This window comes from Mesoplodon mirus (assembly GCF_964341445.2).
Source record: "Mesoplodon mirus genome assembly, chromosome: 13".
In the NCBI taxonomy this organism is placed as follows: Eukaryota; Metazoa; Chordata; class Mammalia; order Artiodactyla; family Ziphiidae; genus Mesoplodon; species Mesoplodon mirus.
The window spans coordinates 19,970,500-19,985,391 of NC_138989.1; the positions used below are offsets into that span (position 1 = coordinate 19,970,500).

The following is a 14,892-nucleotide window of genomic DNA, read 5'->3' on the forward strand; positions in this document are numbered from 1 at the left end:
TAGGGACACAAGGATTTGACAAATTTCCTAAAGGTGACAACATTACAAGGATTGATTTTGGGGAAATAGTTCTTCCACTTAGTTTGATTTCTGGTGACTTTTCCGAATCAGTTTTCTCATCTGTAAAATGGGAATAATACTGCTTTCGAGGACTTTTGTGAAGATTCAATAATAGTAATGATAATAAGTAATTACAACTTGCATGTATTGAGTTTTTTTCTGTGTCACACCTGGAACTCCAAGACAGGCTTTCTGACTCCAAAAGCCATGAGCTGAACAAAGTTGAGATGTTGAATAAAATGGGGTCACTGAGTGGTAACTACTATCATCACCATCATCTTATCTCCACCATCACCTCCACCATCACCACGTCATCACCACCATCGTTGTTACCTTCCTCACCATTTTTTAAAGTGGCAGGGGACTTTGCTGGTGGCTCAGTGGTTAAGAATCCACCTGCCAATGCAGGGGACATGGGTTTGATCCCTGGTCCGGGAAGATCCCACATGCCGCAGAGCAACTGAGCCCATGTGCCACAACTACTGAGCATGTGCTCTAGAGCCCGTGAGCCACAACTACTGAAGCCCACGCACTCTAGGGCCCACGTGCTGCAACTACTGAGCACATGCACTGCAACTACTGAAGCCTGCATGCTCTAGGGCCCATGTGCCGCAACTACTAAACCCACACGCTACAACTACTGAAGCCCATGTGCCTAGAGCCCATGCTCCGCAACAAGAGAAGCCACTGCAATGAGAAGTCCGAGCACCGCAACGAAGAGTAGGCCCCGCTCACTGCAACTAGAGAAAGCCCGCACGCAGCAACGAAGACCCTATGCAGCGCCCCCCCCCCAAATCAATTAATTAAAAAAAATAAAAATAAAGTGGCAGGACTTTTTTACTAGCCATGTAACCTCTCTGATAAAGCTGAGATTTAGTCTCTAAAATGGAGGTAATAAAATGCTGTTCTTGAGATAATCAATGCTGAATAACTGGCATGTAGGAGGACCTCGATAAGCAGTGGCCAGAACTCCTTCTTCCTGGGTATTGTCAAGGCCCCAGATAAAGTCTTTTTCCAAATTTCCAAATTTTTCTTAAACCAGGAATCTAGATTCTTTAAGATGTCTGTTTGAGGAATTGGGCCCTTAAGATCTCTTTCTGATGGATTGAGAAATCTCTGTTGGTACCTGTGATTCTTATTTCAAAGAAGGAAACACATTTATGGGAAGATAGGAGTTGGGAGAAAATTACTTAAGGATGGAGCTAGTGTTTGCTTTAATAAGTCTTTTTTTTTTTTTTTTTTTTGCTGTACACAGGCCTCTCACTGTTGTGGCCTCTCCCGTTGCGGAGCACAGGCTCCGGATGCGCAGGCTCAGCGGCCATGGCTTACGGGCCCAGCCGCTCCACGGCATGTGGGATCTTCCCGGACCGGGGCACGAACCCGTGTCCCCTGCATCAGCAGGCGGGCTCTCAACCACTGCGCCACCAGGGAAGCCCCTAAGTCATTATTTTTTAAAATTTGGATTACAAAGTTAGTGCAGAACCACTTCAGAAAGTTTGGAAAATAAAAAATTCCCCTACCCTGTGATTGTTCGTATTTGGATATATTTCCTTTTCGTTATTTGTTTTTATAGCAGTTTAGAGTGATTTACACAATTGATGTCATACTGTGGTGTGATTTTCTAGTCCATTTCATTTAACATTTTGAAAATAAGAATTGACCATGTTGTACGGTCTTTGATGCTGATGTTAAGTGGCATTATAATAGTCCATAGAGAGGTTCCCCATTGCTTCTCCAGCCTCGTCTGGTTACTCCCCTCCCCGCTTACATCCCAGCCATGCTGACCTTCTTGGCACTTCCCTAACACATCATGCTCATTCCTGCCTCAGGGCCTTTGCACCACCTCCTCCTTCTGCCTCTAAAGCGTTTCCCTGTTTCTTTGTGTGGCCAGCTCCGTCTCATCTTTACCCCCAGTCCACCTATCACATCCTCATATAGAGCCGCCTCTGACCACCTTGCATCCAAAGCCACTCCCTCAGTTTCTCTTGACCCCATCACCCTGTTTTATTTTCTCCTTAGAGGGAAAAAATAACTTTATAATTTCATCACCTGAAATATTTATTTGCTTACTTGTTTATTGTCTCCCTCTCTCAAAAGACTGTAAGCTCCATGAGGGCAGACACTTTGTCTTGCTCATCACCGATTTCCCAGAGGCTGACACAGTGCCTGTCCCATAGTAAGAGCTCCAGAAATATCTGTTGAATAAAGGGGAGGGTGGTTAGATTGTTGGATATGTGGCTGGGTGGGTAGCTGAGTGGCTAGGTCAGTGGGTGGCGGGGTGGTGGATGGATAGGTAAGTGGATATGTGGGTGGGTAAGTCATACTCTTACCATTCCCCAGTCCCACGTTTAGAGTGTTCCCCATGGTATTTTTAATTGCTTTGGGAAAGTGAGCAATGCAGATGGCAGGGAAATGGGACAAACATGTCTCTTGGGAAAGCGTCTCCTGCCCAGGGCCATCAGCTGGGGTCCCAGGCCTGGGCAGTTGTTCAGGCTCTTGCTGAGGGTGGGAGGTGGCGAGATTCTCCGAGGTGTTCTTGGATGCCCGCCCACCACCCGCCCAGGACCTCACCACCCTCCTCCTGCTCTGTCCCCTGCACAGTGGGCCGGAAGCAGTTCATGCGCTTCGAGTCGGCCAGCCACGCGGCAGAGGCCCTGGGCTGCGAGTACGAGGAGCTGAACACGGCCACCTTCAAGCACCACCTGCGGCAGATCATCGAGCGCATGACGTCTGGGCCGAGCCGCCGGGACCCGGAGGGTGAGGAGGCCGGCTCAGGTACCACGCTGCTGCCCCTCTGGGTGGGCTGCATCCCCGCGGGGCCGGCCCCTGGGGACACACCAGCACCCTTTCACCATCCATCGAGGACTTCCTGAGGGTCTGTGGTGTGCAGACCTTCTAGGTGCAAGGGAAGCCACCCCCCTGGAAATGGACTTGGCTCCTTCTGGCGCGGTGCTTATGGTCAGATAGGTAGCTCTGCCCAGGGTTCAAAGGCTGCTGAAACCCAGGAGGGGGCCCTATGCTGCAAAGAGGGGACGTTGTGGATGGTGCCAAGGGACCAGCGCGCTTCCAGTGGATGTTGTATTTGCTGAGCCCCTACGCTGTAGGCAGAAGACCCACCTTCCAGTTTGAGGAACAGAAATAAGGGCAGGATGGTTGGCCCAGCTGGGAGGACAGTAAATAAGGTTGGAGAGCTCACTGGGGTCAGCTCACACAATAGTCTGTAAACTAGGGGTTTTCTGCTCAGACCAAGGGAAGCCATGGAGGCACACAGGCAGGGGAATGGCATGATTTGTTGTATTCTTCATGAAGCTCAGCCTGGAGGAAGATGAGGGAATGAGTGGGAATGGGTACAAGTCACCTTGGTGAGGTGATGGAGGTGGGAACAGATGGGATGAGGTGGACCAGTTCAAGGTCTAGTTTACAGTTAGAGCTGATGGCATGGGCCCTAGGTGGAAGCAGGGGGCCAGGACACCTTATAGGACTTTGGCATGAGCAGCAGGAGGAATGGGGGTGCTTGAAAAGACCCGGGGGAAAAACAGGAGCTTTGTACTGCACCTGTTAAGAGTGAGGTCTGCTGAGTCCCAAGTCTGCAGCCTCTGCAGCCAGGTGCTTTGGCTGCAGAAGGTGAGGGCAGAGGGACCCCTTGGAGCCCCAGGGTTCACTGAAAACTCTCTAAGAGAAGCTCTCCCAGAGACCACAGAGTCTGGGCTTAGTGGGTAGCACTGTTTGGAACTGTGGTTTGAGGGTCCTTCTCTTAGAGGCCCCTCGGATCCCCGTGGCTGCTCCACCTGCCAGGGACTTCAGCCTGATGGCTGATGTCACTGAGACTCCACTGCCTTCCAGGTCTGTGCTCTGGTGTAAGCTGGGGTCTGCTTAATGGTTATACCTCCTCTCGGACACAGACACACACGTACAGGCGCACACACATACCATGCACAGGCATGCGCATACATGCATGTGCGCGCACCATCACATGCACACAGTGCACATACACACACACACACACAAAAGCACAGATGCGTGCACACGCTGCTTGGTGAAGCTGAGGTCTCAAGGGTAGACATTAAGCAGGCAGGGGGCCGGCAAGCTTAAGAGAGATGCTGGGAGGCTGTGGGTTGCCTAGCAACGACCCAGGTTGGGGGCAGAGTTAAAGCAGGGACGGGAAATGCTTTGGGGTTGCAGTGGGCTGCCTGGAATGTACAAGCAGAACTGTTTCTCTAGACACTAGTGCGTGCAGATTTGGAAATTGTGTTTCCAATTCTGTGGATGGAACCAAAACCTAAGGGTCAGTATTTATGATCTGAGCCCTCCACTCATCCCGCTTTGCTCAGTGACCCCTAATCAAGGCTGGCTGTTCTAATGGGACCAGCATGTGTGTTTATACAAAATTGGGGCTGCCATTATAATAATTTTCTAAGCTTTTTTTTATTCCTCCTAACACTATAGGCAGGCACTTTTCCATCTCATTCAATATTCTTCTAGACCTGACTTTAAGTATTCCTTTGTATGGATGGACTACAAATTATCTAACCCATTTCCTATTGTTGGATGTTCAGGTTGTCTCAAAAAAGTGATTTTTTGGGCTTCCCTGGTGGTGGAGTGGTTGAGAGTCCGCCTGCCAATGCAGGGGACAAGGGTTCGTGCCCCGGTCCGGGAAGATCCCACATGCCGTGGAGTGGCTGGGCCCGTGAGCCATGGCCACTGGGCCTGCGCGTCCGGAGCCTGTGCTCCGCAACGGGAGAGGCCACAACAGTGAGAGGCCTGCGTACCGCAAAAAAAAAAAAAAAAAAAGTGATTTTTTTTTTTTGCCAATTTACGCAACAATTGGGAGAACATACATACTACTTAGACGTCTTTGTTTCTCTGAATTATTTCATTAGAATAAAATCCTAAGAGTGAAGTTACTAAGTCCAAGTATATGAATATGTTATGGCTTCTCCTATAAAATTGCCAAATTTCCCTCTAGAAAGAGGGAACAACAGATATTTACTGAGTAACTACTACGTGTCAGGAAGTGGGGATTTGGAGCCAGCACACCCAGAGGTAGTCCTCGTCCTCAGGGCGCTCCCTGCCTGGGTGGCGGGGCGGGGGAGACGCAGGTCAACAAAAGAACCACGAAGTGCAGGTGTACTGTGCTCAGTGCTGTAAAATCAGGGTAGATCCGTCCGCCTGTGTCCGGTTCACTTCACTTGGCATGACGTCCTCCAAGTTCATCCGTGGTGTAGCAAATGGCAGGATTTCCTTCTTTTTTTTTTTTTTTTTTTTTTACTATTGAATAATACACTACTCACATCAGAAATCTCAAAAAGTCAAACTCATAGAGGCAGAGAGTAGAATGGTGGTTACCAGGGTGGTGGAAGGAGGGGGAAATGGGACATTTTGATCAAAGGGCACATAGTTTTATTTCTGCAAGATGAATAAATCCTAGAGGGTAGATGAGTAAAATGATCAGTAGATGAATATCTCTACTGTACAGCAAAGTCCCTGTAATTAACAATACCATATTCTATACTTAAAATTTTGTTGGGCTTCCCTGGTGGCACAGTGGTTGGGCATCCGCCTGCCGATGCAGGGAACACGGGTTTGTGCCCCGGTCCGGGAAGATCCCACATGCCGCGGAGCGGCTGGGCCCGTGAGCCATGGCCGCTGAGCCTGTGCGTCCGGAGCCTGTGCTCTGCAATGGGAGAAGCCACGACAGTGAGAGGCCCGCATACTGCAAAAAAAAAAAAAAAAAAAAAATTTGTTAATCTTATGTTAAAAGTGCCTATCTCACGCGTGCGCACGCACAGACATGCACACACACACACAAAAGGAGGGAAGAAAATTTTAGAGGTGATGGTTATGTTTGTGGTGTGCTTATGGTGATGGTGTCACGGGTGTATACTTCAAACTCATCGGGATGTATACATTAAAAATGTACAGGTTCTTTGGTATGTCAATCATTACTTCAGTGTGAAAAATAAATAAAATTTTCAAAAAAACAAGGTAGACCTGGGAATTGGCTTAATGGGGTGGTGGTGGTGGTCAAGGCAGGCTTCCCTGAGGAGGTGATGTTGGGTTGAGCCCTGAGGGTTGAGCAGGAGATCACAATGGAGGTTAGGAAGGTCGGGCCAGGTTACACAGGACCGTGGAAGACTTGGTATAGGACACTTGAACTTGATCCTAAGAACGTAAGTAATTTCAGCAGTAGGGGGACGTGTGTGTGCGCGGTTGGGGAAGATGTGCTAAGGCCAGTAGTGATGGCATTGGAGCGACGACCTTGGCCCCAGGCATGGTCCTGACCACGGGATGCCAACCTGCCCCTCTTCCCCACTGTAGGGCTCAAGATGACAGGAGTGGAGTGTGTGGAGGGCATGGCCTCAGGCCTGTACCAAGAGGTCTTTGCCGCCGTGGTCTCACTCATCAACAGGTAATGGCAACCTTTTCCCGGTTACAGAGGTGGCCTGTTTGCAGTGTATGAACAAGCCCAAACCCGGGGAGTCTGGGGAGTTTAGCAGAGTGGGCTTTTGTTGAGCTGGAGAGGGGCTTGTTGAGCCGTGTCTTATGGTGCTGGGTTTAAATTCCACCTTGGCCACCCGTGGGCTGTGTGACTTCGGCACATCAGTTCACCTCTCTGACCTCCCCTTCTGCATCTGTAAAAATGGCTCTTTCCTCAGGGTCACTGTAAGGATTAAAAGAAATCAATAAAAAATTAAACAAAGTAAAAAAGAAATAGTGTCTGTAAGCAACTCTTCCTAATCGTGATCATAAAATACTGCAGGTATCTGCAGGTAGTACCGCCGGGAAATCTTTAAGCAGTTCCAGTGAGGCCAAACCAGAGCTGGGGCAAGGGCTTCCCTCCCTCCTCTGTGAAAGCAGGAGGCGTAATTAGGCTTCTGACATCCTGTTAAGGGGATGAGGCTGATGTGTAGCAACAGTGCAAGTGGGGTTCTTCACAGACACAGAATCGGCTCCCTCTCATGGTGCTGGAGTAATTACCCTCTGAGACCACAGACACATTATCTAGAAACCAGGGGGATCATGCGTGCTTAGGGGAAGAAGGATTTATTGGGGACCTGCCAGTGGAGGGCGGCTGCTTCAGCCTGCAGAGGGTGGCTGCTGCCTGGTTGGTTCTGGGAGCCCGCCTCCATAAAATGGGTGTATTGGGGATAACGATACCCACTATCCTTACGTTTATGAGTACCTAGCAGGCGTCTGGCTTTCTGAACATTAACTGATTTAATCTTCATGCATGTCTATGTGGTGGCTGATCTTATTGGCACCATTTTACAGATGGAAAACCTCAGCAAATAACAGCAAAGAGCTCAGGTTCAAACTAAGGGCCCTCCAAAGTGTATAGCTGGTCACGCTAAGGACAATAATAGCAGAAAACACTTACCGCTTTACCACGTTCAGAGCCGTGGATATCTTATCACATCCAACCCTCCCAACAGCCTTCTAAGTTCATCTCCATCATTAGCCCTTTCACAGCTGAGTTTCAGAGAGGTCAGGCAACTCTCCCAAGACACACAGCCCCTCCGTGGCTGAGCAGGGGTTGGAGCCCCCATGTGACTTTCTCCAGAGTCTCTTAACTCCTGCTTTTTGATGTGAATAATCCCTTCTCTGTACCCCTGATAGATTTGTCAAGAGGCTCCAAGGAGGTGATGACTTGAGAGATCTTTGTAAACTGAGGCAGGCACTGAACAAAATTGTTTTTCTATAGCAGCATATCACTAAGCAAAAAAAGGAGACTCTAGTCCTAACTTTATAGCCAATTTGTGGTGCGACCTTAAGCAAGTCATTTCTCCACTCTGGGCCTGGTAGAGAGCACGTTTCCTGAAGACCTGCGGTGTCCATGGGAGGCACTTTCCATACTTCAACTCCTTCTCTTCTTACTGCATCCCCTGGGGTCATCCTACTCATTCCTACCACCATTTGACAGTGGGGGGAACCCACGCTCAGAGAGGTTAAGTAACTTTCCCAAGGTCACACAGCCTGCAAGTGGTGAGATCTGCTGGATTTGCAGACCCGCCCAGCGTGCTGCTCTGGTTTCTCCATCTCTGTGATGCAGGGGTGTGGGAGGCTTGGACCAGCGGGGTTTTAAGAGTCCATATCCTCTCAGGGCCCCTCTCCTTTCCCCCCAGATCCTTCTCCTCCCACCACCTCTCCATGGCCTCCATCATGGTGGTGGACTCCCCAGGCTTTCAGAACCCCCGGCACCAGGGCAAAGACCGGGCCGCCACCTTTGAGGAGCTGTGCCACAATTACGCTCATGAGCGCTTGCAGCTGCTTTTCTACCAGCGGACCTTTGTCTCAACGCTGGAGCGATTCCGGGAGGTATGGCTGGGTTGGGGCGGGGCCTTCGAAGGGGCTCAGTGAGGGCGTGAGGCTGGGCGGGGCAGGGGAGGGGGTGGTCGACTGGTCCTCTGGTAGGTTTTTTATTTTTTTATTTTTTTGTTTTCATAAATGTGCTTATATTTCTTATAAAAACTGGATGTTTTGATATACCCTTATCCACCCCCCGCCAAAAAAAATGTGTCACTCTGTAAAATACAAATACATAACCACTTCCTAATTTGCGTTACTCACTTAAAACATACCAGTTCACACCCCAAAGATCTTTGGACTCCAAGAACTCAAGATAATTCATGGTGAAGGGACTTTGGTAGGACAATGGCCTAGAGCCCTTTTTCCCCCTATAATTCAATTTAATCTCACTATTCCTATGTGAATAGTTTCCCCTACTGTAAACTACTCGGGGAGGGACAGTTAAGTGTTGTTAATTATTATTTTCCAACGAGGTTGCAGTTACCTTGATATATCTGTAGGACTCTTAAGTTTCCGAGCCCAGGACTGAGTCATTGCTCTGCTGACAGCACTCATGCACACGGTTAGCTCTCTTGCCCATACCACTGGGGACTGATGTTCATCACTTTCACATAGTTGTCTCATAGAGCTTCATACAGTTGTCATTTAGTCGTCTCATTTTTAAATGAGGGCACATAAAAATTTATTCACTGCCTATAACACAAAATACTGTTCATTTGAATCATAGATCTGTTATTATCTATATTTTGAAAGCATTCAATTTGTATATCAGTTTTGGTGGTCAGAGGGAAGGTAAAAAGTAAGTATGGAAGATAAAATCAATAAATAGTTATAATCAGTCTTTCAGTGATCACTACTGAATTTGCTTTAAGTGATTTTCTTTGAATGAGTTTTTCATGATTACTGATAGTTTTCTTCTTTTTTTTTTCTTCTTCAGCAAATATTTTTATTATTATTATTATTTTCACAGCTTACCCTTCCCCCTCCCCATATCCTCAAGTCCATTCTCTAGTAGGTCTGTGTCTATTCCTGTCTTACTCCTATGTTCTTCATGACATTTTTTTTTCTTAAATTCCATATATATGTGTCAGCATACAGTATTTGTCTTTCTCTTTCTGACTTACTTCACTCTGTATAACAGATTCTAGGTCTATCCACCTCATTACAAATAGCTCAATTTCATTTCTTTTTATGGCTGAGTAATATTCCATTGTATATATGTGCCACATCTTCTTTACCCATTCATCCGATGATGGACACTTAGGTTGTTTCCATCTCCAGGCTATTGTAAATAGGGCTGCTATGAACATTTTGGTACATGCCTCTTTTTGAATTATGGTTTTCTCAGGGTATATGCCCAGTAGTGGGATTGCTGGGTCATATGGTAGTTTTATTTGTAGTTTTTTAAGGAACCTCCATACTGTTCTCCATAGTGGCTGTACCAATTCACATTCCCACCAGCAGTGCAAGAGTGTTTCCTTTTTTCCACACCCTCTCCAGCATTTATTGTTTCTACATTTTTTGATGATGGCCATTCTGACTGGTGTGAGATGATATCTCATTGTAGTTTTGATTTACATTTCTCTAATGAGTAAAGATGTTGAGCATCCTTTCATGTGTTTGTTGGCAATCTGTATATCTTCTGTGGAGAAATGTCTATTTAGGTCTTCTGCCCATTTTTGGATTGGGTTGTTTGTTTTTTTGTTATTGAGCCGCATGAGCTGCTTATAAATTTTGGAGATGAATCCTTTGTCAGTTGCTTCATTTGCAAATATTTTCTCCCATTCTGAGGGTTGTCTTTTGGTCTTGTTTATGGTTTCCTTTGCTGTGCAAAAGCTTTTAAGTTTCATTAGGTCCCATGTGTTTATTTTTGTCTTTATTTCCATTTCTCTAGGAGGTGGGTCAAAAAGGATCTTGCTGTGATTTATGTCATAGAGTGTTCTGCCTATGTTTTCCTCGAAGAGTTTGATAGTGTCTGGCCTTACATTTAGGTCTTTAATCCATTTTGAGCTGGGGCGGGGCCTTCGCAGGGGCTCAGTGAGGGCGTGAGGCTGGGCGGGGCAGGGGAGGGGGTGGTCGACTGGTCCTCTGGTAGGTTTTAGCTTCATCCTGTCTGGTCCGTCGATGATTAAAACCCAAACTGCAGGCCTGGCTCCTGGGCCTCTGCTGCTCCCCCGTCTCTCTCTACAGCCCAGCCTCCAGCCACGGCCCCTGCCCCTTACAGTCCAGAACTTGGGGTTCCCCAGGCCTCGCTCCCACCGCTGTCCCTTGTTTGCGCTGACCTCTTCCTCCTCGCCCACGTACCCAAGCTGAATCCTCTTCCAACATTTAGTTTGCATCTTCCCCGTGGAAGGGCCTTCGTGCCCACTTGTGGGTGAAAATAGTGGGTTTGCACACCTTTTGGATCATAATGTGGGAGCATCTAGGAAAGGTGAAGATACGGTTCCTTTTCTAGGAGGCCCCCTGGAGAAACTCTGTATATGTGAACCGGGAAACCTGTACAGGCACGTCCCTGCCTGCCCTCCTTTACTTATACTTAAAAAAATTTTTTTGAACTATAACATTTACACAAATAAGTGCCTGACTCAGAAGTGTACAGCTTAGTGAATTTGTCCAACCATGCACACTCATTGCAGCTACCACCCAGGATAAAAGGAGAGAACATCGCCAGCACCCCAGACGCCCCCTAGCATCTGCTCCCTCCTTCCTCCCTGAAGGGGACCCCTTTGGCTCCAGCAAGTGCTAATGGCAAAATACTAGAAATGATCATATTGTTTATTAGTAGGATAATGGGTATTAAAATTATGGTCATTTCTTTGGTTGGAGCCCACACAGCAATAAATATGAAAACATCAATATGAATAAATCTTAAACACATGGCATTGCTGAGACCTGGGTTCTCACCCTAACTCTGTCATTTATTGGCTGTGTGGCCTTAGGAAAGTCACTCACCCTCTCTGAACCTCATTTTCATCACATGTAAAATAGAAATAACAATACTCCTGTATCAGTTACCATTTCCCACAATAATTCTGCATAATAAACTATCCCAACACATAGTAGCTTAAAAAATAACCTTTTGTTATGGCTTGCAGGTCTCTGGGTTGCCTAGGTAGCTCTTCTGGTCTTGGCTGGGAGAGCATGTGCCTGTGGTCAGAGGCAGGTTGGGTAGATGGCTCTTGGCTGGCTCTCCCCTGTGTCTGGAGGTCAGCTGGCCATGAGCTGATCCAGGCAGCCCTTTGGCTAGGATGACTCACCTGTGCTCCAGGAGTGCCCTGTCCTCCAGCAGGTTAGCTCAGGCTGTTCTCATGGCGCTGGGCAGGGGTCCAAGAGAGCAAGCAGGAGTGCTCAGGGCCCCTTGGGACCGAGACTTGAAACTGGCAACGTCACCTCTGCTGTAATCAGTTAGTCACAGCAAGTCCAAGGCTGAGCCCTGACTCACAGGGCTGGGAAATGGCGTCCACTTCTTGATGGGAGAAACTTCCATATCTGTACAGAGAGTGTGGATACGGGGAAGGGGAGAGGTGGCGCTTATTTTCACAATCATTTTTACCGTACTGCCTAAAGGCGCTGTTTGGAGCATTTGATGAAGTGGGATAAAGAAATGCATAATCTGTATTAGGCATTCCACATATAGTAGCAGCCATCATATTTCTTTTTCCCATAGTATTTCACATATTTCTGATGATCAAAGTAAAACATGTTTTTTATTTAAAAACTGGAAAGTGCGTATAAGTGTCAAGAAGCAGAAAACACAATCTCTTTTAGCCCCACCACCCAGAGGCAACCACTGTTACCACTGTCTGTATCTTATACCAGCCATTTTTCCATATATGGTCTTCTCTACGGATTTCCCATCCATCTGTACACACGAGTTTATAGTCTTTTTCCTCATAGCATTATGTTATTCACATTTCCTCACTCCATTCATAGCTCTTAGTAAGGATGCATGTTTGTGGTTATGTCTGATTCTGTCTGAACTCTCTTTTGGCCATCTGGGTTATTTCCACGTTTATGCTGTTATAAACAACACTGTGATGAACATCTTTGAGCATAGCATTATCTGGACATTTCTGGTTACTTTTATATGCCAACTGTTATTATCCATAGTTTTTTTTGCTCCATCCAGCACCCAGCACTCAGCCCAGCACTTATTAGGTATTCAGTAAATATTAGAAAAGTTTGCCCTGAATTATCAGTTCCTGATAAAGCTCTCACCATGATTGCTGACCACCCTGAGGATGAACAATATTAGGATGTTATTGGGATGCTGGTCTGTATCCTTCTCACACAAAGGCTAAGGGGTGATGATAAAAAACAAAACAAAAAACCCGATTAAAAATGGGCAAAGGAGTTGAATAGATATTTCTCCAAAGAAGATATACAGATGGTCCATAAACACACGAAAAGATGTTCCGCATCACTAGTTCAGGGAAATGCAAATCAGAACCACATTGAGATACCATTTCACACCCACTAGACTAAAAATGTAAGAAGTGTTGGGGAGGACGTAGAGAAGCTGGAGCCCTTGTGCACAATAAAAATGGTGCAGCTGCTGTGGAATACGGTATGGTGTTTTCTCAAAAAATTAAAAATAGAACTATCATTAGATCCAGCAATTCCACTTCTGGGTATCTACCCAAAAGAATTTCAAGCAAGGTCTCGAAGAGATATTTGTATGCCCATGTTCACAGCTGTATTGTTTGTAATAGCCAAAAGGTAGAGGCAACCCAAGTGTCCATCAGTGGATGAATGGATAAAGAAATGTGATCTCTTCACACAGGGGGCTATTATTCAACCATAAAAAGGAAGGAAATTCTGACACATGCTACGACTGGATGAACCTTGAGGACATTACGCTAAGTGTGCAATAACCCAGTCACAAAAGGACAAATCCTGTATGATTCTCTTCATATGAGATATTTATAGTAGTCAGATTCATAGACACAGAAATACGGAGAGGGAAATGGGGAGTTGGTGTTTAATGGGTGCAGAGTTTGAGTTTTGCAAGGTGAGAAACGTTTTGGAGATGGATGGTGGTGACAGTTACACAACAGTGTGAATGTACTTTACACCAATGAACTGTGCACTTAAAAATGATTTAAATGTTAAATTTTATGCCACGTCTACTCTTACCACAATTAAAAAATAATAATAAAAAATGGCCAAGGTGTGACGATGGAAGTCCTCACTTTTCTTTGCTCCTTCAGAAGTTTCTTCTCCTTCAGCTCATGGGAGGAGCTAATGCTGAACTTCTGTGACTTTCTAGGAAGATGTTCCTGTGCAGTTTGACCTCCCGGAGCCGTCCCTGGGGACCACGGTGGCTGCTGTGGATCAGAGTCCTTCGCAGGTAACACGGCCTCTCGGATGCCGCACAGCCTGTTTAGAAATCCTGGCAGATTTGAGCCTTTGAGCTACTAGATCTCAAAGCTGCCTGCACCTAGCACGACCCGGGGATTGTTAAAAACACTGACGCCTGGGACCCACTCCCCAATTCTGCATTGATTGGTCTGGGGGGTGTGGCCTGGGCAAAGAATATTTAAATCCCATCAGGTTGAGAATCTGAGTCTGCGTCTTAGAACGCGCCCACACCTGGACTGTGGTCTGAGCCGAGTGGAGTCCAGGGCCGGTGACCAGTGGTCTCCAGCTACTGTCACCTGGAAAGATGGGGTGTTCAGACGAAGGTGCTGTGCCCAGCAGAGACTGGGACAGTAGGGGCCCCTGGGGGATGGAGAGCGGGGGCGATGGTGGATCCAGGCCCTTGAGCTTCTTGGAGGCAAACAAGCTTTAGTTTGGGGGATACCTGAGTCGTTATCTCCCTTTCCCCAGCCCCAGAACCCACTGTGCTGACCCCAGATCTGCACCTATGCTCAACCGTCTTGCAGAGCTGCCCTCGGCCATTGCGCATCTTGGTGTGAAAGTGCTTGGGCCATGGAACTTGCTGGGCTCCGGTCCAATCTTGGTGACCTTGGGCATGTCACTTAACCTCTCCAAGCCTCAGCTTCCTCATCACCCAAGTGGAAACGATAGATGGTATCCCTGGGTTGTCGTGAACGCCCGTGGTATCTGGCACGTAAAGCCCCTACAGGGTGTGTGGCACACAGTAGGTGTCCCGCAGGTTGCGTTTCTCCTGCACTTGGACACCTTGTCCTGGTCCCTTGGCTTATCTGGGCTCACAGCGGGCTGTACCTGCCCCTGCAAAGCTCTCTCAGTCTGTGAGCCCAGCCGGCCCTTCACACCTGCTGCTACTTCTTGCTGGCACCTCTCGGGCTGGTTCCCCGTCCCTGTCCTGCTTCCTCACCTGGGAGGGGCAGGCCTGAAGGGACCACCCGGGCAGTGCAAGGAGGGAAGGACCATGGCATCCCCGGGACGCCTGGGCAGTGGCTGGAACAACTACCTTCTGGGGATGGGCTGACTGTAGGTTTCAACCCCAGCAAATAAGGCCAAGGTAAAGATTCAGGATACCAGGGACCCAGGTCCACTTCTGCCCCTGGGCCTCTCCATGTGACCCTGGACGTGTCCCTT

The 14,892-nt window shown here is 47.6% G+C and overlaps 1 protein-coding gene across 1 annotated transcript in view; it reads left to right on the forward strand.

The window, feature by feature from the left end:
* MYO18B (myosin XVIIIB) overlaps positions 1-14,892 on the forward strand; it is a 227,522-nt gene that overhangs the window by 47,035 nt on the left and 165,595 nt on the right. Inside the window, exons 12-15 of the mRNA XM_082641570.1 lie at positions 2,662-2,835; positions 6,379-6,469; positions 8,184-8,376; positions 13,637-13,717. Coding sequence (XP_082497696.1) covers positions 2,662-2,835; positions 6,379-6,469; positions 8,184-8,376; positions 13,637-13,717 — 539 coding nt within the window. The remainder of the gene's footprint in view (positions 1-2,661; positions 2,836-6,378; positions 6,470-8,183; positions 8,377-13,636; positions 13,718-14,892) is intronic.